This window comes from Halichoeres trimaculatus, unplaced genomic scaffold, assembly GCF_033239565.1.
Source record: "Halichoeres trimaculatus isolate MK-OKI-2021-1 unplaced genomic scaffold, fHalTri1.1 fHalTri1_scaffold_5, whole genome shotgun sequence".
In the NCBI taxonomy this organism is placed as follows: Eukaryota; Metazoa; Chordata; class Actinopteri; order Labriformes; family Labridae; genus Halichoeres; species Halichoeres trimaculatus.
In genome coordinates this window covers 33,320,639-33,347,883 of record NW_027437183.1, presented here as the reverse complement: position 1 = coordinate 33,347,883, position 27,245 = coordinate 33,320,639, and the positions used below count along the sequence as shown (strand labels likewise).

The window sequence follows — 27,245 nt, the reverse complement described above, 5'->3', positions numbered from 1 at the left end:
AGCACAATGGAGCGGAGCTGAACTGCAGATACACCTGGTGTACTTAAAGGAAAAGAAAAAACGGTCACAGGGAGCTGCTGCACATTTGATGCCTGAGCTCCACTTTAAATAAAGTCAGAGAGAAATGAATGTTGAGCTGTTAATGCCTCTTAATGAGGCACAAGGCGCAAACTGAAATCAAAAGAAGTGTTTCTGTTGTATTAGATTTAATATGAGCCGACAAGTCCAGAGAAATGTCAGATGTCAGATATCAAACGATAGAAATAACACCTTAAAAAATCTGACAATGGGGGAATTGCTCATCAAGTTTCTTGATATAGGAAACAAAGCAAGCATTTTTTTTCCCTTTTTCTGTCTTACAAACGTGTATTGCAGTTAACTTTCTCATGAAAGTGGATTTTTTTTTAAAATTTAGTTTCCTGTTTTTACAAGATACTATCTCAAAAAAAAAAAAAAAAAACAGGATTCACAACTTGAATCATCATGAATATGCCAATGCATTTGGGCAACAGAAGCAGCGTTTAGCTCCATACATACAAATGAGTTATCGTTCTTTAAATGCTAAATTTAAACTGTAACTAGCTTAAAAATGTCTGGTTAGTCTGTGTTGTGTGAACTAATATTACACCATGGAGTCAGCTCCTATCGAGTTCTAATCGTTACGGAACAACCTGTGTTTTGGCGATAAGAGCGACTATGCTAACTGGTGACTCTCAGCTGAACGTGTCAGTGATTGTAGGCTGAAAGTCTCCAGTTAACTGGGTCACACTTTACTCTGGAACACCAGCGATGTCTGTTATTAAATGTGTTTTCTTTAGCCAACCCCAGAAAACCAGGTTTGACCACACATAAATAATATTAACTGCAGATAATCTAAATCCAGTTTTTACTCTGTGAATTTTATGAAAAGTTGGTTTGGAGCCGAGGTTATGGGAAGTCGTTATTTAGGTAAAAAAGTGTGTTTTTGAAAGTTAACGCCCAACCATTAAAACTTTTTAGAAACTTTTTTGCATTTCAAAATCCTGCTTTAATAAGACAGTATCGTGTAAAAACAGGAGGGTTGTTTCTTTTCCAGTGAATGCAACACGCCAATCGATTTTCTTACCCTGTTTGCAGATTTTTAAACAATGCAGGTGCCGTTTTTGTCCTTTAATATCATCGAATAGGACTTTCCTTTCCAAACTCGTCAGGTGGCCGTGGCTCACATTGAGTCTATTTTTACTCACAATAAACAAACACTTGTTCACATTTCAGTTTTTGCCGCGTATGCACTGCTTGTTCAAGTGTTTGTTGGTGTTACATAATCCACAGCGTCTCTTGTATTGAGAGTAAACACGTCCTAATTATCTGTTCACAGCAGTGAAAAGTGCTGCCGCTCTGAAAAACAGGGAAAGGAGATAATTCTGTTCGTCTGATGGCTGTAAAAACATCACATCACACTTCATTCGTCTCACTTTAGCACCACATTCAGCTCAACACCAGGATGTGAGGAACAGGAGATTACAGCTTCTGTCTCATCAGGAGGAATCAGGGGGAAATGACACACTTGATGCATTTTTCTGATAGTCAACGTTTTGTCATCCACACAAAGAGACGGAGGACGACGGAGTCTGGCAGTTACAACAACAAAAAAAAAGATTTGAAATCAAACGCCGTGGTGGTGCGAGGAGCCCGACTCACAGCAGCCAAACTCCATGAGGTGAATCTGAGCAAGCAGAGTCACTGTGGAGGTGGAGGTGTGTGTGAACGTGTGTGTGTTCATAGAGGTAGTGTTTGTTTGGAGATGGGTTTAATGGAGTAATGTGGATGTAAATGTGTGTGTGTAGAGGGGAGATTCTCTTCTGGGTTTGGACTGCGTGTGTTTGGATCATGTAATGAGTGACGGTGAAGCCCCCGCGTCATATAAACACTGATTATCCTGCGGCGTTTTTTAATTGTCTGGAGAAAAAACAGCAATTCAAGCACAAAACCTCAATAAATTAAACTAGGAGTCGCATCGGAGAGGGAAAAGAACTGCAGCATTAAAACAGGACGCCCTACCTCTCTATTTAAAAAACACACCTGTCGTCTTCAACAGGCTGCAAAATATACGTTTCTTTCTGCATGAATACGAAAAAGAAAAGTGAAAAAAGCTTTTTGGTGACTAATTACGTGAGCCACTATTCAAGGATTCAATACATTTTCTTAAATGCTATATAGTATCTGAATATATTATCTCATTCATTTATTTTACAAAATGTGTTTGTGTGCTCGGAGGTCACTGAACGGGCGTGTTCGGCTGAGCGGCTGTCTCAGTGAAGTCACCTCTCCTCCAGCCAATCAGAGCGGAGATCACACGTGAGGTCACCTTCAGAGAAAGAAAAACTCACTCACTCCAAAGGACTCGGCTGTGGATGTCTGAGTGTTAAGTTGTGTCGCTCGCATTTGGCGTCCCGGAGAATGTATCCAGCTCCCAGTGCCTGCTGGGTAAATGAAGAGTGAAGGGCATGAAAGTGTGGCTGAAAGGAGAGATTACACACTCGCGCCGTCAGTCAGTCAGCGCCCGCGTCACGACCGATCCTTAACTCATCTGCTGTCTGACGCGAACCGACAACGCCACAACACATCAGTGTTCGCTTCCAGCGGAGCGGAAATAACACGGTGTGTCTGCAGCGGCCGTCAGAGGTGGCGTTCAGACGTCTTCAGCATGACGGTCAGCTTGTCACCGAGGTTATCGAGTGAGGAGACTCTGACTGTGGGCGAGGTGAGTCCAGCGTTTTCTGATCTGCACGATCTGAGAGAAATCCAGAGGAGCTCTAAAATAAAACGTGCTCACTGAGCCTAGATTCAGCCCAGGCGTGTTAAAGGATCAGTTCACCCAAAATTAAAACTAAAGAGGAAAAATATCAGGATCACTCTTTTCAGTAACAGAAAATGAATCCAGGTTGTCACCAGACGGGCATCCTGAATGAGAGAAGAACTGATCTGTGTTATGAAAAAGTTCTGATCCCAAACTAAAGACCTCTATTAGGATCAGACTGACTCACTGTTGCTGTCACAAGCAGATTAAACTGAGTTACAACAGTTTTTACATCACCAAACTTAATTTCTTGAGTCTTTTTTCAAATTTAAATCGTGAAACAAAGTGTTTCAATGCTTTTGACCTTTCAAAAGATGAAATTCAGTGAGATATTTTGCTGTTTTATTGATCCGAGGCAGCAGTAAGGTGCAGTTTAAGTGTCAGCAGAAAGTCTGGAGATTTCAGAACAAAACTTGGAGCTGAGGGTGAAGCTGTTGGATGAACTGAACCTTGATTTGAGCGTCAGCGAGTCAGATATTTGAGGCCCTGGCAGGACGCCCTCATGTTAATGCTCATCGTGTCCCAGAGAGATGGCGTAGTCCAAGCAGAAGAGAAGACGATGAGCCGAGCGGTGATTGGGTGAACTAAAGCCTTCAGAGAGACTTCAGCGACACAGTGAGACAACCTCGTCTGCCTGCCTGGTCCAAGGCACCAGGACGTCCGTTCTCACTCCTCTGAGCCTCTGAGCCTCTGAGCACAGACCGCTCATTGCAAAAACCCTCTTTGTGTGCTCACACACACTCACACACACACTCACACACACTGTTCAGAGCGCTCTGCACACCATTCAGCTGTTCCGCGAAGACTTCCTCTGTATATACACATTAAACTCCACATCTGCAGCACACACACACACACACACACAAAGTACATGGGACATTCTGTGTAGCTCATGTGCTCTTCTTCAGCAGTGTGTCAGAGGCCGGCGGCCCGGCCCGGCTCTCCTCCTGATCCGGTCCTGGTAGACTCAGTTGGAGCTGGCAGTGATGGGTTTCTCCAGCTCCAGGTCCAGAGGAGCCGGGCTGAGCTGCAGGCTGCCGTAGCACGTCTTACACACACGGCTGGGCTCAAACAGCTGCTGGCTTGGCACGGGGATCTTCTGGTCGCAACAGCTGGCACAGAACACGTTACCACAGTTCCTGCAGGGAGACAGAGATGGGTCAGTGATGGAGCTTCAGATGGTCCTCCTACTCCTCCACCCACCATGAACCAAGACTTAAAACTGTCCTAACTGTTGCAGGGTTTGTTCTACGTCCAGTTAGAGCTGGACTAAAGACATCTGAGATTTGATTCATTCAAATCTAGTTTAAAGTCTGCTTGAAGCTCAAACACAGGCTCACTTATCCTGGGAAAAAAACACCATCATGATTTAAAAAGGTGGAGAAAAGAGAAAAGAGGGAGGAGGTGACATGCAGCAACGGGCCAACGTAATCAAACCTGTCACTGCAGCTTGTGCTCAGTCTAAGAAGACGGTAAGACAAGAACAAGGTGAGCTGGAATCAAACTTTTGGTGGTGTTAAAAGTTAGTAGAATGTGAAGTTAACTACAGTTTCATCAGTAAACACGTCAAACTCTGAGTTGAACATGGCTTATAAGACAAGCATTTCTTCCTCAGGACACAAAGGTCATGTTTGCTCGTTGTATCGATGCCATCAGATAAAGCTCAAACATCCATCAGGCTCTGTGAGGTCTATTCGCGTGTCATTGATTACAGTGACACCTGTGGCCAGAATTGGAAGTGTTTTCATGGGACTAAAAACTCACTTTCCCATGAGCGCTATCACCAACTGACATGAAGAGGTGACTCTTACCAAGGGGTGTGTTTGTTTTAAGGAGCAGATTTTCTTGTTAACTCTACTTTTCTCTGTTGAGGACAAGTTTTCCCAGGATGCAAAGTGATGAGGTGATGTGTTTATTTGTAGTTACAAGGGGTAGGAGGAAAAATAGATTCACTTAAGCACCTAAGCATTAGGATTTTTTGTTTAATGATTTGGAAACTGAGAATTTTTGTTCAATTTTTTTTTCAAATTTCAACCCTGCATATCAGTCTGTTTATGAGCTGAGTTGTAAAAATGTTACCTCTTTTCTCTGCCTCATGTGATGTGCATTTTATGGGAAAATACAGCTCCCGATATAGTGTGTGGACATTATATCATCATTTAACTTTTTCACATGGTCGGGTGTTGAAAAAACAAACTAAAAACAGAAAAAATCAGAAATATCACAGAACCGTCACCGACGTGACATTAGTTTATCCTGGTTATGTCCTAGCAGAGCTCATCTACCAACTCCAACCTCACCAAGCAGAGCTAACGTAACCTGCAGGCTGAAAAATGAGGCTCAGTCTTGGACAGATGTAAAGTCCTCAAACTGAGTTTCAGATGGAAGCTCATTCTCATCATTTACTCACAGAGCCTCGGCCTTTCTAACCTGAGGTTTTTTCTTCAGCCTGGTTTAAACCTCTGCACAGACTCTAATGGTTTCCTGCACAGTCATGTCTAGAGTCCATGGTGTTGGTGAATTCTTACATATTACCAGTTTACAGATCTAACACATCCTCTGCCTGTTTCAGCTCATCAAACCACAGCTACAGAATAAAGCTTTTCATGTGGAGGAGGAGCTGGGTAATGCTGACAGGGCTCCAGAGTCTGACCAACATTTTTACTTTAGTGGCACTGGTGCACCTATCACTGCCCGAGTGAAAACAGGTTTGTTTTTGTTTTTTGGGGGAAGTGCATCATCTCTCTGTGTGTTCTCCTGTGACTGAGCTCACACTCCTTGTAGACTCATATTGGGTCTACACCACTAAGAGACAGAGTTTGGGCGGGTCTTTGCCTCTGATTGGCTGTGGTCCTGTTCACTCACTGCTATAAGTTGTGTGTTGTGAGCGAACTTAGGACCAGAGCAGCCTGACTGACAGGAATATAAATGCAACGAAACTAGGGAAAATAGAGAGGAAGAAACACTGAAGTTTTTTGCATTAAGAAAATAAAGCCCACTGTTACAACCAGCTCTGCTACTGTCAATTCATAAAATCAGCTCTACTGAGAGTCCATCCAGCCAAGACACGCAGCCCTCAGTACCTAGAAAGATGCAAAGCCCTGGTCAGACTTAGAACCAGAGGAGACAAGTGAGTCTGGGGTAGACCCAGCCCCGGACACTCAAATCAAAAAGCCCAAATATATGTTTGTACTTAAGACAGTTTCCCTGGCTGAGGAGGGAACAAATGCAATGCGTCTGCTGTCAGGATTGAGGTCAGAATACGACCAGTAACAGTGTGACAGCATAAAGGGATTATTTGTTTATCAACAACCCCGGATGCGCGCACAACTTGGGTGTAGAAGCACTGCGTAGTATAATGGTTTTTCAACTGATGTGGAGGAGTTAACCACCAAAACATTTTTTTTTAACTAAATATCATCCCTTATACAGATGGTTAACAGCTCCCAGGTTTGTGAAATAGCAGTGAGTGGACAGAAGAGATCAGCAAGTGGACAGATATTAGGTGGACAGATGTTTTTTAGCAGAGAAATCCGGTGTGTATCCAGAGAGAAATTTAAACACACAACTGTCACTCCATGCTCATGACTGCATTATCTGTGGACACTTACCAGACTGTGACAGACCAGGACATAAACGTGTCAATAAATCAGAAACCCTCCCAGACCAAAAAGAGTACACAGACTGCTGAGTCTGAGACCAGCTTCATAATAAAAGGACCAGAAAACTACGTCCAGAGTTAATTATTTACCCGCAGACGTCACCGGTGTTTCAGTGTAAAGTGTGACCCTGTTAACTGGTGACTCTCAGCGTTAATCACTGATACTGTCGGCTGAGAGCCACCAGTTAGCATGGTTGCTATTAACTCCAAAACACCAGTTGCTCTGTGACGGTCAAAACTTGATGGACGTTGTCTTTGTTGTCTAGTATCGTTTCTAAAAACTGACCACAGAACAACCGTACATTTTTATGCTGAGAACAGGTTGAATTAAGTGTTTAAAAAACGCTAACTCGTCTGAATGAATGGAGCTAAACGCTGCTTCTGTAGCCAAGATGTGTGTGCACTTTATGATGACGTAGACTGATAATTAGAGGTGTCCCATATTCCCATATTGATATCGGATATCGGTCCGATATCAGCAAAAAAACAAGTATCGGTATTGCATCGGAATGCATCTAAAATCTCCGATATAAGCAGTTTCTGTTACCCATTGGTTATTAAAAAAAGGGGCCAATTTTCCTCATACCTACTGTTGCTGACTACTGCTCTTTGTTTGAATAACATCACTTAATCAAGCCTTTTCTAACATGACAGACATACTACAAAATAAGTAATAAAAGTATGCATGTTTAATGCTGATATGGTATCGAATTAATATCGGTATTGGCCAATACTCAATGCTGCAGTATCGGTATCGTATCGGAAGTGAAAATGTTATATCGGGACATCCCTACCGATAATCTCCGTGACAAGTGTGTAGAGAAAGTGACTCCTTCCTCTATCCGTAAATAACTGTGCTTCAAACAAAGACAAACATGTCTCTACACCTTAATATTGTTTAAAAACCATTCACAGTACAAGAAACTTATGGGGAGTGATAAAAAGATGACCCTATGGTATTAAAGAAGACACAATGAAAAATTTGGGTGCACCTGAATTTTTGGCTCTGGTTCAACTCAGTGCAACTTAAGTGTTAGTCTGGAGCCCTGGTTTATAATACTGTGACTTTTTCCCAGAATAGAAGTGCAGGGAAGAAGAAGAAGAAGAAGAAAAGGAAGAAGAAGAAGAAGAAGAAGAAGAAGAAGAAGAAGAAGAAGAAAAAGAAGAAAAAGAAGAAGGAGGATGTAAGGCAATACGTTGCAAATATCTTGCAGAATCTTTTGGACCATTGTTTCAACATGTACCTACATTTCATGGTTTCATGGTACACCTACATTTTAAGACACAGTGTTTGAAGCATCAGCTCAGAAACATGAATCAGGCTTATGTCTCCAACGTTTCACACCACAGCGTGGACTAACTCTCAGCACCATGCTGTGCTCCTTGCAGGTGAGATGCAGTGGGCTGGTTTGGGGCGACATGCTGCCAGGGTCAGGGGATCAGGATCAGGGGATCAGGGTGGTGGGAGGGCAGGGTGTGGATGAGGTGCTGTGGTGGGATGAGGAGGGTAAATTTACAAGAATCTTTAAAATAGTTTGTCTTCTCAATTTTTACGGTTCAATCAGCCCCTGACCAATCCCAGCTCTCCCACCGTTTCTAGCATTGTGTTCACAGCTACAGCCAATCAGAAAACGCTACGTAGCCACACGGGTGCTGCGGGAGGAACATTCACGTTAATGCATCGCACACATGAAGGGAGATTTCCCCCAGAGTTTACTGACAACCACAGCAGACTGGAGGCACTCCGTGGGGAGGGGAGGGGCGGGTGGAGTGGGGTAAGGATTAGGAAGAGGACGATGCAGCATTGTCAGGTTTAAGGGTGGAGGGTGGGGTAGTGGGGGGACAGGGGAGCCAGATCTCACCAGACCTCCTGGACAGGCTCCCTGCCACTGTGGAGGAGAGGGGCAGACAATGGATGAATACCTCCACCTGAGCACAGAGCACGCTCACACACTTACACACTTACTGCTACAAGATACCAGCTGCTAGGACACAAAACTTTAGACTTCATGTTACACTGAGCTCTACACACAGTGTGGAGAGGACCGCTCAGCCTCTAACAGTTTAAACTGTCCTCAAACTGCAGCTCAGGCAAACTAACAAACTAACAGACTAAAACATGTCTGTTTATTTTAACAACCTCATTCAACAAGATTTTGCTGATGTAACCTGTTGTTAAAAGAGTTTACTTTGCAAACTTCAGAGCATCACAGCTCTCTAACTTCTGTGTGTGTCTCTGTGAAAGGTATTCAGCACACAAAGTGCATCAACGCTATGGATGAAATCCAGCTGCAGTAAAAGAAACAAAATTTGCTGAAACACTTGGTTTTCACTGTGTGAGTAATAGTCACACTACCAGTAAAAAGTTTTAGAACACCCCAATTTTTCTTATTTTTAAAAAAAAATCTTTATTCAAATGATGCAGTTCAATGTTTCATAATAGTCTGAAACAAATAAAGAACAAATTAACGACCCTGTCAGTTTCCAGTCCCAGTTTCTGAGTCTTTGGATACTGAAGGAAACTCTCCTCACTGAGCTCACCTTGAATTTCTCTGAGTTCATTTCTTCAGGGGAAAGAGCAAATTCTTGAAATGTTTTGACACCCTGTCTTTCTGTCATCATGAATTCCCTTTTCCTACTCATTTTTTGGACATTACATGACTTTCTGCTGGATAACACTATTTGATAATGCTGACCCATGAGGGTCTGGTACCACGCTGTGTTCAGTTCTGCTTTTAAACACAGAGGTGTTTGGAAGAAACCAAGAAAACTTGGGGCACCTGTCGGAACTGCTAGCACCAGATTGGAAGTCTTGATCAATCTCTATTACTGCAGATCAGCTTTAAAGGATAATTTCGGTGTATACAGCTTTTACATTGTTAATAGAATGAAGTAGAACAAAATACTCACCCAGAAGGCTTTCCTGATCCAAGCAGTGCTTCGGGAGATATTTGGATCCAAAATCGTGCAGCGGACGTCCGTATAATGGGATCCATCGGGGCATAGACAGCGCCGCGCCTAAAACTGCATTAATCGTACAAAAACTCATGTTTTTCACCAATATTCCATCATGGTCCGCTCCGGGTTAGTCCTCTGTTGCAGTCTGTGTCACTCCAGACAGCGCTGTGTGGCTGTACTGACCTCTAAACTGACGAAGACTTTGTTTACGTTTGCTCCTCTGCGCATGCGCAGCGGAGAGCTGACTCCACTTTCTCCTTTCTTTGAGGGGCAAATGTAAACATAGTCTTTGTCAGTACAGAGGTCATTACAGCCACACAGCGCTGTCTGGAGTGACACAGACTGCAGCAGAGGACTAACCCGGAGCGGACCATGATGGAAAATTTGTGAAAACATGAGTTTTTGGACGATTAATGCAGTTTTAGGAGCGGCGCCGTCTATGCCCCGATGGATCCCATCATACGGACGTCGGCTGCAGGATTCTGGATCTAAATATCTCCCGGAGCACTGCTTGGATCAGGAAAACCTTCTGGGTGAGTATTTTGTTCTACTTCATTCTATAAACAATGTAAAAGCTGCACAAACCGAACTTATCCTTTAAGTTGTTAAACGGCCTTTCTGTTGAATTCTGAAATGTTCATTAATTCTCAACTTTGCGGTAACTAACTTATCTTTTTTAACCTCTGGCAGCTCACTGCTTACTTTGTGCCATTTCAAGCTTTTCAGTGAACTGTTTGGATTTCAATTAAAAAATGGAAAAACTGGGGTAATCTAAACTTCTGATCAGTAGTTTAAGTAAAATACACTTCAAACCTGATCATTGTGGACTTTGGAAACATAGTTAAGAGTTGGATTAAGTAAACCAGATTTGCAAGTCACTATAGCTGCATCTGAGTTTCTTAAGTAAAGCGTACAATACACAAGGAGTTATATCTTTGATATCAGTAAATAAACGTGTTTGCATCAAAGAATGAGAGAGTTCAACAGGAAAAAAAACTGGAATCAAAGCAGCTGTCTGTTTTATTTTTTGTAAAATCTTTACATTAAGTTAGATTTAATGTAATCAACATTCACCTTACAAGTCCAGATACATTTTTTCAGTTTTGTTTGTTTTGTAGGTGTTGTACTCTGGCTGTATCTTAGGATTGTGTTATCGTGCTGCTTTGTTTGGGACTGAAGGACAGTGATCCTAGTCTCTCCTCAGCTCTCAGTCTCTCTGCTACACACACTCACTCACACACACTTCAGGAAGGATAAAGGACAGCTGAGGACCAACAAAATCTAAAAAGCAAAACGATTTCTTGCAAATTGATGTTTTTAAATTCCTTTGAAGGGTATGACCTTTTTGGAAACGATCAGAAAATGATGTCTTCCTTCTTCTTTCAATATAATTATCTTTTTATTTGGCTCTCACTCACTCACCCACTCACTTAGTGTCATCTCTACAGTCACCACATCATTGCTGCTCTCACTCTCTGCCTGCAGCAGCTTCATGGGCTGAACTCAAAGCTAAACAGTGACATCTACAGGCACACACAGTCCTCGTGTTAACAGGAAATGAAGGCAACTTCAGAGCAGGAAGTTTAATATCCCAGTGACAATAATTATCATGATACTTTGATGAACTGATATTTATGCACAGGCTCAGACAGGATGTGTCAGGACACTAGAAGCTCCATATGAACACAGGAGGAGAGGGCTCACACTGAGTATATATCCCTCTAGGAGCAGGTGAGGAGAAGGAGAGGTTTGGGCCCCTGCAGACAGAGGCTCCCAGTTCTTACCTGCAGTGATGCTTCCTGGTGGCGAGCCAGAACCTGCTCTCACAGCCGTAACACTGGGCCGCCAAATGGTCTGGGTACCAACGTGTCACCTGTGAACCACAGACTGCTCTCAGTTCCCAGCTCTTATCTACAGGACAGTCCTCCATCCATCAAATAATACCCCTTGCCACCTCTGAACAGGTCTTAAATCTTCAAACAAAGTTTAGAAGTGTTGTGTTGATCTGTCAGTGTCTTTATACCTGAGTCTGCCTGCTCACCTCAGTGTCCTGCTTGTCCACCTGCTCCCAGCTGGCCTCAGAGAAAAACTCTGTGCTACAGCGTGATAAACAGTTGGGGTCCAGGTTGTACTCAGAGTCTGTCATTGAGGTCTGCATGAAGGGGGACAGGAGAAGGGATCACACACACATGAAGAGGGAGTGCAGATGAACTGAACAGCTTACTGCTCTAACGTCTTACCACTTCATCTCCCAGGTCTCCGTTGATCCTGTGGGAGCCGGCGTGCTGCTGATTCTCCAGACGGCACCACAGCTCTTGTACCTGTTTCTTCAGAGTCTCCACCTCCATCTGATGCCCCGCCTCGATCTGCCTCAGTCTCTGCTGGATGGCATCCGTGTGAAGCGTTAGTCCATCATCATCCAGATGGCTTCTGGACGGCTGCTCCGGGCTGTTGGCTGCCCTGCCGAGCAGGGCGTGGCACCAGCGGTGCTGCGAGCAGCTTCCTCTGGGATGGAGGATCAGGGAGTTGCAGCTTGCTAAGGACACCTGTCTACTCAAAGGGGCCTTGTCTGCGTTTCCTTTAGCACAGTGAAGTCCTGTGCAGGGCTCCCCCTCTGAGTTGTCGCCGTTACAAACCCCATCCCTGCTGAGGTCGCCGCTGAAAGACTGAAAGGCACTGACAGAGGGGCGCTTGCTGCCCCCATTTAAAGTCCTGTAAAAGCCATGCTCACCTGTCTCCAGCCCCTTCTCCTTCCTGGAGCAGGGAGGGTTGCTCCTGCCTTCGCTGCAGGGCTGACGACTGGGACAAACAGGGGAATGTGCTGGAGGCTCCAGCCTGCTGCAGGCCTCTTCAGTTAGAGTCTCTGTGGAGCTTTCCATCAGGGAGGCTCGTTTATCTACCTGCTCAGCCTGCCCCACGTTGGCCTGATCGGATTCAGCGTGAGGGCAGGGCTCCTCCACACCTGGCTCTTCAGGTGACCTGTCTGAGAAGCCATTTGTTAAAGTTCTGTGAGCCGCAGGCTGATCCGGCTCACTGGGTGGATGTGAAGGCTCCCCTTGTTCAGAGGACTCCTCTGTATCCTGCTCCACCACGTCACCTCCTGAAGGAGTGACCTCAGCAGCCTGTTGATCCAGCTCCTCTGCCTCCTGTGCAGCTGGAAGTGGAGGCACGTCCTCCTCAGCCTCTATTTCACCATTTTCTGGATGGTGTCCATTTGACAAAGCTTGTGTCTGAATCTCAGTGCCATTGACCTTAGCGTGCATGTCCTCCTCCTCCTCCTCCTCTTCCTCCTCAGCTTGTGCTTCTTTCCCCAGCTCTGTGTCATCAGTGTTAACAACATGTGTGGACACTGAACTCTCCTCCACCTGAACTTCTGCTCCAGCGTCCTCTTTAGTAGCCTCCTGGAGGATGTTCTCCATCTGACCCTCGGCCACACCCACCACCACAGAAAGCCCCGCCTCTTCTGCCTCCTCCACGGTCTCTGCTGGGCTCCCGGAGGCTCCCAGGTCTGAACGTGCGACCCTGGGCTGAGGGCTCTCATCCAGCTCAGAGTCCCCTCCCTCTAGGCAGGGCCCCACTCCGTTAGGCAGCACCTCCTGATCTGGGCTCCCTCCTCCCTCAGGCCCCACTGCCATGTTGAGTTCCAGAGAGCGCCGGTGGTCCTGCCATTTCTCATTGAGGCTCGGGTCACTGGAGCGGCGGTTGGGAGCCAGAGAGCTCCCCAGCTCACATGCGCTTGGCAAGTTGTCAAAGGATCGAGTCTTTGTACATCTGAAGGGAAACAAGAAGAGAATTATACACTGGAAACAGATTCTCTTACATAACAAGTCCTCATGTTTGACGTTCTGTGAATCAACCTGCAGCTGCTTGTCAAAACACTGATTTCAATATTATGTCATCCAAAACAAAAGAAGAGAAGTGCAGCTCACTCAAACTGAAAGAAATACACTCAGACTTGTTCTCTGTAAATTAAACTCGCTGTCATGAGCGCTGTGTTTCATGAAAATGAAACGTCCTGTTGCTCTTCTGACGTGAAGCTGAGCAGAGGACAGAGCAGACTGTGGCAGTTACAGCCTGAGCAGAGGAGGTTTCTTAAGCAGTGGAGATCAAAAGTCAAGCTCCTCCGACTGTGGGAGTCCTTGATCTTACATGAGTGCAGAAGAGAAGGGGGTCAGGTTCCAGCACGCCAGGCTCACCTGGCCAGCGGCGTGTCCTCCGGATTGCATCCAGGCACAGGGTAGGGGGCGCAGGAGTCATCTGAGGGGGTGGTTGGAGAGGAGCTGGGCAGGTAGACTGCTGTCCACAGCATCAGGTTGCGCACATGACATACGGGGTGGAGAACCTGAAACAAGAGCTGCAACGTCACTGAGAGCGTCATCGGACAACAATAAGACATAACCAGAGAGGAAAACTACCCCTGAAGTCATTCTTATAAAATAATAAATAAATCATTGCTTTGGTATGTGGACACTCAAGTATGATACACCATGTGTCTTGTGGGGACGGTGTTTTTACTTTACTTTAGGTCTGTGCTGTACTCTTTCAGATTGCTTCTGCACCAAACCAAAACATCTTTGACCCGTGGTTTTGTCAGGCGCTGTCAAATGGTTTTCTTTACAGGGATCATTCAAGTCCCTGTGAGAAGTTTCTAAGTGATCTTCAAAAAGTCTCCTTTCTAGATATATGCCAGATTGTAATCCACACTTTAAAATGAGATCATCAGCACCAGTCGGTTACAGGTTATTTCAAAATGCTAACTCATAGCAGCTTTCCGAGCAGGACCAGATTGATGTACAACAGGTCCAAGTCTCCAAGACAACATCACGCTGGCTGATCAAGTTTAGTAGTGAGAAGAGAGATCTGTGTTTTACTCTGCTAAAAATGATTTCTGTGATTAATTTTATAGTGATGGTGGACACAGGAGCCTAACTGTCAGACAGAAAAAGGACAGAAGAGCAGAAGAAAGACAAACAGGAGAGAAATAGAGCACGAGCTAGAGGCTAATTAGCTTTTAGCTTGTGCTAAATCATTCTATAACACAGGGGCTAAACTGTTTGTGATAATGTCCATCCAACCCACAGTCAGCAGTTATTCTGCAGTGGTCTGTTCAAACTTGAGAGTCTATCAATAAATGAAGAGTGAGGTTACGTTATCTCTGCTTGGTAGATGACTGGCAGGACATAACCAGGATTTACTAACGTTACATGTTACAGAAATGTCTTAGAGCACTGGGCTGTCAGCGCTAAATATAAACAACTACTTAACTATTGTGCGAGCTGACAGCGTTTGCTTGTTGTCACGTTTGCCTACAGATACATCGTAGCACCGGGCTGCCGATAGCACTACATATAGCCAGCTACCGAAAATTTACAAAGTTAGCTTGTTGTCACATTTTACACAACAGTGCCACGTGACTGTACTTATAAACACTTGACTTCCTCGCATTGTATCTGGTAAAATGTTGTCATTATCAAAGAAAATCTGTTCCAAAACAAACACGTGCCTGATTAAAAGTCACATGTTTACGACAGTGTGTGTGAGACTCAGGCCAGAAGGTGGCGAGGCAGTTCAAGTAAAACAGATCCTTCTCTTAGCATCTTTAAAGAAGTTCATGGTTAAAAATTATTGATCTCTTTGTAGTTTTATGTTTAGAAACGATTCTATTTTTCAGTTCAAAAACCCTTGCTGACTTTCTCAACTTAGCCTGACCCTCAGCTCTGCGGTGGTTCCCAGAAGAAGAAGCCACAGCCATTTTTCAAATCCCCACAACCCTTTCCAACTTGCTTTAAATCTTGAGGTTGTTTACTTTTTTAAATAACCAGAGAGTTATGAAGACAATTTTAAAATAATTAAACACCCCCGTGAGAAAGAGAACTGCTCCCTGAAGGACTTCAAACTCAACAGAGCAGCAAACAGAGGACTTACAGTCTCGGAGTGTGAGGAGTACAGCATGTTCTTCAGCGTGCGGTTGGCCGGTCTCAGCAGGGACCAGACAGAGCAGGTTCTCTCCTGAACATGGCGGTCCTCCCTTTCCTTTCCACTGTTACACAGGAAGGTGCCGAAGAGACAGGAGTAGGTGTGCTGCACAAGTTTCACCTGTAGGTGCAAACAAAAACATGCAAGGGCTGGTTTAGTCAGCACAGGGACGACGGAGAAGAGATAAAACAGCAAACTGGTGATGATTACAGGAGTTTGATGCTCAGAGACAGAATGAGGATGTGTGAGAGCTGCTCTCTGAATCACATGAAGCCTCCTGATGAGACCACAACCCCATTAAACTCTCACTAATAAACCTGATCAACGCACCAGGAAGGCCTCGTTGAACTCAAAGGAGCAGGGGAACTGCCTCTGCAGCTGGTGAACGCAGTCCAACCACTGCAGGAAGACCGGGCAGCGTTCATTCAGGTCCTCAGAGTTTTCCCCATGACCGCATCGGTCTGCAAATTTGTGGCCAAAGTCCAGCCACTCTGTCTCCACCAAAACCTGGAAGCCCTGCAAAGAGACAGATATGGTCCAGATATGTCTACATGCCAAACAACATTTACAAACAAACCAGAGATTGAGCCAAAGCTCCTCTGTACCTCAATAGTGCGGTAGTACGGGTCCAGCAGCAGCTTGGATAGAGCAACGATCTGAGGCGTGCGGTCCCAACCATCAGAGCAGTGCACCAGGACAGGTCTGTGGTCTCTGTCCACGGCGTTCACCACCAGCAGCGCCGCCTTCAGCAGCAGAGACAGATGCTGCAGCCACTTGGTGCTCTCCAAAGCAGAGAGCCAGCTGTAAACACGTGGGAACAGAGCAAAAACAGAGGAGGAGGAGTCAATGAGTTTATCAGGTTAAAGTCTCTGTTATCATTTTGAATTATGCAAAAGTGTTTTGTCCCCACAGTGAGTTTTTTGAGGTATGAGCTGTCTCTCTGACAATTCTTTCTTTGAGTTGAGAGGCAGATTCAAATACCCCACTGCTGGTGCAGTAAACGCCACAGTGTACGCTGCAACACCCGCCCTGCATTACTTTAAGCAGTTAGCTCACAGAGGAAGCATCAGTGTTGTAAAAAAAACGTTGCAACTGGGCACTCTCTAATAACACTGTCCTACTCATTTTATGAACACTCAGAGGGAGGATGAAGCAGAGCTCTCAAGACAGGTTTTCATCAAAGACCTGCAGATAAAAGTGAGGAAAGAGTGGCAATAAGGGCAAAAATCAGCAAATAAGATTCAGTTATTCAGTTTAGCCTTTCTCCACCACCTTTGCAATAAGCGTACTGTGTTACATTCTATTGTAATGTGTGCTTCTATACAGTATTTTTTATTTTTCATTGAATATAATTTAAACACATGTATAAAATTGGTTGTGTATTTTCAGGGTCAACAATGTATTATTGTGGGGTCTAAAAAATCACTAAATATAGCGTCAGCTCTATGCGATACATCAAAAGTTCGGGCGAATTACCACTCTTTAATCTTTAAAAGTTTAACGATTCCTTGAGGTGCAGGAAATTCCTCGATTTTTTGTAATCGAGTTACTCGAATTACTCGAGTAATCGTTTCAGCCCTAATGTAGAGCTTAGGCAAACCTTTGTCCAAAATACAAAGTTCTACAGGTGTTGACTGTGTGATCTGGTTACACAGGGTAAGCTGGGATCTACGTTCAGAGGGATTTTTAAAAGTTTCTTTCGTCTTTCCTCGACATGTGACTCAGGGACACATCATGATGGCATTTAGTCCAGGATCCAGATGGAAAGAGATCACTAACTTTGGGGTTTGGCCAGGGTTTCAAAATCAGACACAGATGTAAATCCAAAGGCCAAACCTACACTACCCACAGTTACTAACGCAAAGCTTCACAGCCTTTGGTTCCACAACTGTCTAAAGAGGGTTAGAGTTGCACCAGAAGAAAACTGTGGTATTGCTCCAGACGTTACAAAGAAACCTACTTGGCTGGGTCGGGCATCTGGGTGCAGAGGAACCGCAGAGACTGGAAACTCTTGCGGATGGAGTGGATGTTAGCCATGCCCATAAACACCACCTCACAGTTGGGATAATACTCTGAAACATGAGGACATGATGTTAGAGACAACAGAAAACACAAAGAGCACAACAACCACATCTTACATTTCCTGAGCCGTCCCAAATGTTGACCTGATCCAGATCTGAGAAGACCTACCTGGGCATTCGCAGCCTCCCCCTTTGGCCCTGTTGGCTACAGCAGCAGCATAGGATCGTGCATCCAAAATCAGTAACTTATGGGGCTGGATAGCCAGTGTCTCCACCTCTGAGCTGTTTGTCATGGAGGATTCTGATAAACACAGAGCATAATTTTCTGTTTTAACCACAACTGAACAATCCACCATGAAAAGCTTGGAGACGTTAAAGTTTGTGCGCCTGCTGCTTCAGACAAGCCCTGACCTGATCAGACACTATTCATGCAGATAAGACTGTGGCTGTGAGTGTGTATTCACCCTGAGCTGTGTGCATGTGTGTAGGTATGTACAGTATGTCAGTCAGTGACTGCTACTTAGTGTGAACTCTTACCAAAGTCAGTGTCAGGCAGGTCAGAGCCGTTAGTGTAGCCTCCATTAGAAAGGTGCTTACGGGAGCTGCTGTCTACCGCGCAGGCCTTGGCAATGGACTGCACCAGGTGTTCGTCGTCGGCGTTCCTCCAGCCCCACCAGCTGACCTCTGGCTGGCCGCAGCGGGCGATTACAGCCCCAGTGGTCTGGTGCCTGTAGGAGTCAGATAGAGGATGTTAGATCAGCTTAAAAACAAAGTATTTCCGTTTGACTCTCTTTTATTCATCCTGAAAAAAAAAACAGATTAACAATCCATTATATATTTGCATATGTTGCAGAACAGTAGGTTTTACCTAAGGACTTCACTGCTTTTTTTTCTTTTCCAAATATATTTAACATCATTCATCAATACACAAATGTTTTTGGATTCTTGATTTTCTTCATACTTTAAAGATGCTGTGAGGAGGATCTGTTTTAATTGCTCTCCCTTGCCACCTTCTGGCCCGGAGTCTCCGCACACTGGTGTAAATTACTTTTAGTGAGGCGTGTGTTTATTTGTAATTAAATGGAGATCAGATTGAAGCAAATTGTCTTTGTTCAAGTCAACTTTTTACTGGATACAACACGCCAGGGTAAGGTATTTATCAGTAAAGTTACAAAGCACTACGGTTTGAAACGTGACATCAAGCAAACGTTGTAGCAGCCGGCTACATGTTAGCCCGGTGCTACGATGTATCTGTAGGCTAACGTGACAACAGGTAAACACTGTCTGTTTCTAAGTAGTTTAGTAGCCGTTTATATTTAGCGCAGCTGACAGCCCAGTGCTCTAAGACATGTCTGTGTAACGTTAGTAAATCCTGGTTATGTCCTGCCAGTCATCTACCAATCAGAGCTAACGTAACCTCACTCTTCATTTATTGATAGACTCTCAAGTTTGAACAGAGCACTGCAGAATAACTGCTGACTGTGGGTTGTATTAACATTATCACAAACAGTTTAGCTCCTGTGTTAGCCTTTAGCTCGAGCTGTATCTCTCTCCTGTTTATCTTTCTTCTACTCTTCTGTCCTTTTTCTGCCTGACAGTTAGGCTCCAGTGTCCGCCATCACTATAAAATTAGTCACAGAAATTGTTTCCAGCAGAGAAAAACACAGATCTCTGTGTTTTATCTCTTTTCACTACTAAAATTTGTCAGCCGGTGTGGTGTTTTCATAGAGACTTAGACATGCCGGCTGACGAAACTGGACCTGGTCAGCCCGTCCCGGGAGCTAAGAAGTAGCATTTTAAAACAACCAGCAATATTGGGGCTGAAAATCTCATTTCAAAGTGTAGATTATGATCAGCCATATATCTAGAAGGGAGACTTTTTCAAGATCACTTTCAGACTCCTCACAGCCCCTTTAAACAGAGCTACGTTGTTGCTTTTTTCTCCCTTTTACAAAGACTGCTGAGGTGATCCAAGCCCCATCACTGACAGACACTGATGTCTCAGCCGACAAACAAACAAACACACCAACCTGTAAACCACAGAGGGAATCCTCTTCCACGAGCGGAAGGCTGCCACATTTTCCAGCTCCTTGTCAGTGATCCAGGCTGGCACCAGGAGCTGCTGAGGATAGCTGGGACAAAGCCTGGACCAGGGAGGGGTGCAGAGAGACAGAGTGAAGTTAAACAAGGAGACAAAGCAGCAGGAGGAATCTGGGTTAGTTATAATGGCTAAACAAGGAGCCTGCAAATTAATTCCACTTTGTTTCTCTGGGTCGATAGAGTAAACACAAGACAGAAATACCCAAATCATTCAGCACAGTAACTTCTGCTATTAAAGATAAAATAATAAAACATACAGTATGGACTCTAAAAGAATTGACTCTTCCACTCCCTCACAGTCATAAGGATGTGTTTAGGTTAGAGATGGACTGATATGGATTCTTTGGGGCCGATACAGATACTGATTATTTGTAGTCAAGGAGGCCAATAACTGATATTTGAAGCTGATATTAATTTGCAGTCAAAGTGAAAATATTGGTGTCAAAATTTTGAACAATACAAACTCCAACACTTCACTTCAATCAAATGCCTTTAAGCCTGAGTTTGTTAAACAGCTCCCAGACTTAGCAGCATGTTTTATTAAGTTAAATGAAAACTTAGAAAAAAATAAATAGCACACAGCTTTCACTGCTGATCGGCTGTTACCCGAGCCATGGCTCTGCTTGTAACCAATCAGATGGTACTGTGGGTGGGACAGTGCTGGGGACTGAGAAGTGACTGCAGACAGTGAAGCAGCTGCATCAGAGCCGCAACAACGCAGTTTGGAATGGGTTTATTATCGGCCGTCACATAAAAAAAAGGCTGATAAAGATATGCCCCAAAATGCCAAATATTGGCCTCAATAACTGGCCCGGTCGATAATCAGTCCATGCCTAGTTAAGGTCCACAAACATGGTACTGCTTGATTATACACAAATCTGTACTCGTTACTGCAGACAGAATTTTGTTGGTACTTATAAAAGTACACAATTAGGTACCCATCTCTACTTAAAGGTTCCCACACTGTTTACATTAAATAGATTTTGTTTTGTTCCCAGGACAAAAGTTCTTGTTCAGGTCGCTAAAATTCCGTAAATTGCGTCCAAACATCAGCGTTTATTGTTCGTTGGTGCTGTGTCAATGCTTAGCTGTCTCAATTAAATCAAGAGGGACCTCAGCACAGCTTGAATCACAGTACGGCACCACCTTCAGAGCCCCCGTAGGTGGAAATAATCGATCCAAGCATTGTTTGAATCTGTATCAAATTGGGAAAAAATAAACTGTAACAAACTGATAAATCAGCTTTTCACTCTGCCCTGAAAGTCTCCATCCATACACATCTTATCCTGGGCTCAGCTCTTCATCATATCAGTGAGTACAGAAACACAACACAGCACTTACTAACACACACAAACGGAAACACTTCAGTTCAACTCCAGCATGAAACTAATCTATTTTTTTGAGAGAGAAAACCGCAGCGGGAACCTTCGGCAGCGAGAGCCTTCATTACCTGAATTTGCTGTTGATGTCAGATATCCTCCAGGCGTTCTGAGTGTCAAAGCCCATCCTCTCCACCTCGTTTTTGAACCAGGATGTCACGTGTTCCCCTGCAGACAGAGGAAAGGTGTCTGATGAGCCGAGAGCTGGATGCATGCTCAGCTGGTGAACACATGCAGGAGGTGGTGGGTTACCTGGTCTGCACAGCTCTCCGTGCTGCTCCTTCTCTCCAGCGTACACATCCATGCACCAGGCGTGGAAGGCAAAGGAGAAGAGGTCCTCCAGACGAGACGGGGGGCGCACTACGGAGTTCAGGCGCTTCAGCCATTCCTGACACTGCTCGAACGTGGAGAACTGACACCTGGGAACACAGACAGTCATTATATTACACCACTGGCTCACTACAAACGTTCAATATTAAGATACATGTAAACAGGAAAGACTGATTAAAACACAGCATGTAAGCACAGAGAAACACACAGAACATCCTGATGGACGTTTCAACTATCGTTTGTGTACAGCTCCATTTCTCATATCACAGAGACATCAAACAGGCTTTTCATTGCAGGTTGTAAAACTTGAGGGTGTCATTCAGGGATGGGATTGGCATTTGACAAACAATCAGACTCCCTTTTGTAATTCAAAGTAAAGTAAAATGATTTGTTTTAACCAGCTCTGTCATGTTTGCTGTGAGCTCCAACACCATCTGAAAGATGAGGAGAGTATAAATATCTTACCTGATGACTTTGCAGTCCTTACAGGTGACGTGCAGCTGGAACATGTCTCGACACTCTGCACATTCAATGAGCTGAAGAGGAACCTGTAGAAGAGGGAGACTGAACATCAACTTCACACTCTTTTAAACACTGATAGAAATGCACCAATCAGAAATGTGCAGTCAGCATGAGTAGTGTTATAAGACTGTGGATCATGCTTTAATCTCTACTGAAACATCTGGATTTCCAGCTTCAGAAGTCTGCTGGTTAAGGTTTTCCATTGCACCATTGCAGTCCAAACACACATAAGTTAGCTCTGGAGAAATATATGCAGTGATAATTCAACCATGATTTGTTTTTCTGAGATTGTTGCATGCGTGTGCAGAAACTTTTTAATTCTGAATCAGCTCAAGCAACTAATCCACGGTTTCAGCGATGTGTAAATGATCATGGAGCACCATCATGTAAGGGATAATGCCCGACGAGGTGTCCATTATCAGAAATCAATGGACGACGCGGAGGCGGTTGCTTCCGTGTCGTCCATTAATTATAACATGGTCACTTGTGAAAGAAATACATGTTTAATCAATAATTAACATGTTAATATTGTTTTTAGACCGTTAAAATCATTCGTTTTAAACAAGAAGCGGCTAAGCGGACTATTTAATGTCACTCATTGTGAGTCGTTGCTAAGGTAACCTCCTCTGGCCACAGAACCTGCAGCTCGGTCGGCCGCAGTTGTTGTATTAGGCCTCATCAGTGGAGGGAAGTGAGATTATTGCTTGATGTTACCTGAAAAAAGTGTGATTTCAGAGGGCAAGTGCACCTTTTATCGTTTGTGTATCCAGAGAATGATGTGATTTTTTTTTTTTTTTAAAGAATCAAAGTCAACAGATAGTTCACTAAATCGTTTTTATTGCAAGAAACATTGTCCACCATTCACTATGACCATTAAATGTGCTATCAAGAAAGTAAGTTTATCCTAAATTGTTTATTTAAATATCCACCATTCACTCTGATCATCAGCGATGTTAAGTTTCCGTCACCACGGTCACCAACTGCTGTTTGATCCAGCGCAGTAATTTAGAACCATCGGGCTATTTGACCGGAACTTCTGTTCTAGGTGTCCATTATCACCTTTTAACGGACACCTTGCAGCCAATCAGGATCGAGTATTCACCCAGACCACGGTATAAGCCCAAATAAAGGCCGCTTGCCTTCAGAATTATGATCTTCTTTGCCCAGATGTTTCAAATCTAAATTATATTGTACAGGGATCTTGTACACGCATGGAAGGATTACATCGTGATCTAATCCAATAAGAGACAGAGCTTGTTTACAATACTCAGATTTCTTCATCGTGCACAGTGGAGTTCAGCCCCAATGCACGCACATAAGACACAGTTACTGAAGAAAATCCATTGAGTCAGCACAAGCAGAAGAGCCCCCTGTCACTCTGTGTGGTTTATATTAACTTTTAACTTCATCCTGATCAGTTTGTGGAGACCTGAACGATGATCGGAGCTGTGATCGAGCTGTTTATTCACTCACGACCAGCTGATCATTAATCCTCTGCTTCTTCAGGAGTCACTTTTCTGCTGTCCCTCTGAGACTGGAGTACTGGTTTGGCTATCCTTGCTCTCATTCTTTAAAAATCTAAAGAGGAGTTTTCCTCCAGCTCTGGTTTTCTGCCTGTTAGCTTTCAGAATGTGCCCTTGTGCAGGGACGTGTCCAGACTTTCAGACTGGGGTGGCACTATGAGAGCAGTGTAAGGGTGGCCAGGGTGTACACATATTCAACTCTTTACCATTTATCCTCTTTTAATTCACTCTTTACGTTCACAAATAAAAGTAACTATGACTGTATAAATGTTATATTCCAGTGTTTGATTTCAGTGTAGAAATGTATTTTACTTAAATATTCTTCATCGAGTCTTATAAATTTAAAGTCATTTTTAAGTCCAGATAAATGGTGGCATTAGATAGTGCTACATTATGTTTGTGTGAAAAAAAATTTAATTAATAAAAGTTTTAAGCTGTGATTTTTTTTTTTGTCTGTTAAAAAAACCTGAGAAAATCGCATGGTGAACCCAGTATTGGAAATCGTATTGAATCGTGAGTTGTGTGTACCGTTACATCTCTAGTTTGGAAACAACTATCCTGAGGGACCTCATGAGAGGGCAGCTAAAATTCAGAGTTTGACTGTGTCTTACAACCAGACTTGCACAGCTCAGGTGATGACCGCAGCAGCTTCCCTTTGTGTGGTGGGGATACTGGCAAAGAAGAAAAAGCCATCCACAGACTGGGAAACGGTGAAAGACTGCATGTTGGCCGTTGTGGAAAAAGACGCTAAAGTTCAGACCAGAGTGACATCTGCTATTAAACAGGTGCCGCTGTCTGACAGGTCAAACCTTCCTAGGTTTGACATTCTCGCTGTAGATGTCTTCAAGACCATAGACTGTACAGTTAGAAGCTGATAAAAGAGAATATACAAACTATTCAATATCCAAACTTCTGAAAGCCACCTCATTAGAGCGTAAAAACATTTGATCAAAATTTGAAAGGTTTTTCAAAATTTTGGTGTTTCTGTTTCCATTTTTCACTACGATATTACAGTTTTGCACAATTCTGGGTGTAATGGAAACACATTAAGTGTTTCCACTGAAAATTCCAGCTGACTGTTTACACGGCAACAGTGGTCCCGGCGTTTCAGAAAAATTTCCCTCTGGAGGCCATTTTTTAAAGTTTCTGTTTTAGGTCGACTAGAACGCTGTTTCTGTGTAAAGAAGAGGCCAAAACGCAACAAAACCTTTGCATTTCATCCTAAAACCATTGCTGTGTAAATAGCCCCTTAGCTGCTGTCTCATTCAGGCTCCCTGTTCAACAAACCCCCTTCCCGGAGCTTTGGTTTACAAACAGATTGAAGGATTTCCAGGAAATATGAGTATATATTGCAGTTTGAAACTTGCAGCTCAATGACTTTTATCATAAAGGTTTGACGTAAATGTATTAAGAAGTAAAAGCCTGCAGACTTCCTTCCTTGTGATGCTTGTTAATTAAAACAAGAATTGATATTGCAGACAGGATTTCTTAACTAATTGGTTAAAACATGAAGAAGGAATATTTGGTTTGCTTTGTTGTGGCAACAGCAGGGATTAAAAGTGGAGCATAAGAACAGCTCCTGAAAAAGGCAGATGTGTCATAAAAAGGCACCTGTTGGTTCCCTGATCTGTGTATTTATACATGTGTGTATCAAAAATGTGACTTAAAACATTGAAAATTTTAATTATGTTTGATGGGTTGTTCTTTAAATTTTAACTCTGGCATTGAGCACACATAAACCAGATTCTTTGGGTCTATTTGAGCAGTTGAGAGAGACAAAGTGATGAATTCCTTAAATGTTATTTCACAGATTCAGCGACCCTGACTTCCCTGACACCTCTTGGTAGACTTCCCCTCAAACCTACCTCAAGAAGGAGGGTTATTTAAGAAACAATTATCTATGGTTAACCATAGGTTGCCTTTGGATGTCGGTGTCACTCGTTTTGTTGGTAGCCTTTTGGACAAAAAATCCATAGTATAACCCCTTTCATATAAAATATAAACATAAGGGCTTTTAACGGTTGTGAACTGATCAATTTCATTGACTTCCATAGAGAATTATATGCTTATTGATCTGATTCTTTATCAATACCCTTATCATTTCCTCTTTTGAATTTTCTCTGCAAATAAGTAGCTTTACAGGTTTTCTGGGTCAACAACATTTAATTGAGTTTATAAGTGAATAAATATGAAATTGGTCACTGGATCTGGATTTCTCTGGACCTAAATATACAAAAATAAGTAAAAAATGCACATCATGTGACGTTGATGTACTGTTTTGTGATTTATCATTGACTCAAGTAGGCCATCTAGAGTCTCAATATGGTAGTAGCATTATTTAAAGTTGTTTGGAACCTTGCTGTAATTATGAAGCCAGCCATGGGCCCGCATCTAACTTTTCTTTCATTTTTCTGTGAGTATTTGACTTTTTGAGTTTTCAGTATTTCTTACAAAGACTTACTGTGATATGTTTCTGTGATGTAAGTTAAATTCTGTTCTAAAGCCGAAGTTATATCACTACATGCTAACCGCTAGCATATCAGTGCAATTTTCCATGTACATTAGCATCAAGCTAACACTATTTTGCTTTTATCGTTTTTGGTAAATAAGGAGATTTATACCATGTGGAATGTATTAAACGTTAATCTCCTGTAAGAGAGTAATGAATATTTTTATGTGTGATCACTTCTTCTTTAAAACTTCAAACTAAAATTCCTGATTCACGCTTACACATGCGTGCACAAATCCACGAATAATGCACTCAAAAGGATTCATAAATGTTGAAAAAAAAAAAAGTATTTGTCATTTGTAAACCTTGCTGCACTCAGTGTGGATTTTTGATTTTTTGTTAGTGATTAATTTCTGTACTGAACCCTGTTAAGAAAAAGCTACATTCAGTTACTTTATCCCTGCATTTCTAAAAACAAGAAATCCTTCTTCAATGTTGTTATCCTGATTAAAGTCAGATTCATGTGGGAAAAGCATCGTAAACCACAACACATAAACACATAAACACATAAACACATGAACACATAAACACATGAACACACACATCTTTATACCAAACAATCACACCAAGATGAGATACAATAGAAAATACAATAGAAACAGCTCAAAGATCAACAAGTTCAAAAGCATTTGTAACTTTATGCACTCTGTAATGTTAAAAACGATATTTAGAAAGCACAATTATTGTTTTTTTTTTATTTGCACAACACATTTTACTACATTTGAAGAACATTTGAAGAACATTATAATAGGGGGATTGTTTTTGCGCTGTCTGTGTCTCATCAAATGTTATATAAAGAAACACAGACTACACAACAACACACATGGGGGTCAGTTAAAGGGGGGCAAAGGGGGCGTCATGAGGTCACTGGTGGTGACTGAGGGGTCTCCTGTTTCTCCTAAAAAGACCCAGGAACCTTTTCCTCAGTGACCTCTTTGGTTTTTTTGGAGCTTCGTCAGCTGCTTCTGCTTCCTGATCTATTGGCTCATCAGGGGTTTCCACAGCGTCCTCCTCTGAGGTTGTTGTTATTAGCTCCTCTTCCTCCTCCTCTTTGGCAGCAGCCAGCTGGATGTTGCTGATAGTCTCCAGGAGCGAGGTCTTCTCCTGCTGCCACTGGGCCTGTTGTTTGTCTAGGTCTTCACGAGCTTTTTTCAGAGAGGCCTTCAACTCAGAGGTCTCTATCTGCCGTGCGAGGAGCTGTGACCTGTCGATCTCTCGATGACATTTCAGGACCATCAGCTCCATTTGGGCCCCGTGCAGCTCAGACACCGTCTTGTTGGTGTCTCTGGTGTGTTTCTCCTGGAGTTTGGCTTTTTCCTCCTCCCACTGAAGTCTGGAGTTCTCCAGGTCCTCTTTGGCCTTGCAGAGATCAGTCTTCATCCTGCTAGCGTCCCTCTCTTGAACAGCCAGGATGTGGGACCTTTCCT

General features: G+C 43.4%; 1 protein-coding gene across 5 annotated transcripts in view; it reads right to left on the bottom strand.

Moving 5' to 3' along the window:
• Positions 1 to 379: 379 nt before the first annotated feature.
• The window catches only part of mtmr3 (myotubularin related protein 3), a 46,748-nt gene continuing 19,882 nt past the window's right edge, over positions 380 to 27,245 (bottom strand). The window contains exons 6-21 of one of the 5 annotated variants that reach the window (XM_074669766.1): positions 21,730 to 21,812; positions 21,187 to 21,353; positions 21,006 to 21,102; positions 19,486 to 19,599; positions 17,993 to 18,183; positions 17,625 to 17,756; positions 17,395 to 17,506; positions 16,040 to 16,235; positions 15,765 to 15,950; positions 15,384 to 15,554; positions 13,655 to 13,800; positions 11,699 to 13,229; positions 11,500 to 11,610; positions 11,243 to 11,331; positions 8,363 to 8,389; positions 380 to 3,978 (exon numbers count right to left, since the gene is read on the bottom strand). In XM_074669766.1, the coding sequence (XP_074525867.1) occupies positions 3,807 to 3,978; positions 8,363 to 8,389; positions 11,243 to 11,331; positions 11,500 to 11,610; positions 11,699 to 13,229; positions 13,655 to 13,800; positions 15,384 to 15,554; positions 15,765 to 15,950; positions 16,040 to 16,235; positions 17,395 to 17,506; positions 17,625 to 17,756; positions 17,993 to 18,183; positions 19,486 to 19,599; positions 21,006 to 21,102; positions 21,187 to 21,353; positions 21,730 to 21,812 (3,525 nt within the window). In that variant the 3' untranslated portion in view covers positions 380 to 3,806. Of the gene's footprint in view, positions 3,979 to 8,362; positions 8,390 to 11,242; positions 11,332 to 11,499; positions 11,611 to 11,698; positions 13,230 to 13,654; positions 13,801 to 15,383; positions 15,555 to 15,764; positions 15,951 to 16,039; positions 16,236 to 17,394; positions 17,507 to 17,624; positions 17,757 to 17,992; positions 18,184 to 19,485; positions 19,600 to 21,005; positions 21,354 to 21,729; positions 21,813 to 27,245 lie in introns of all 5 variants that reach the window. The other 4 variants (XM_074669767.1, XM_074669764.1, XM_074669768.1 and 1 more) reach the window with 4 other exon arrangements.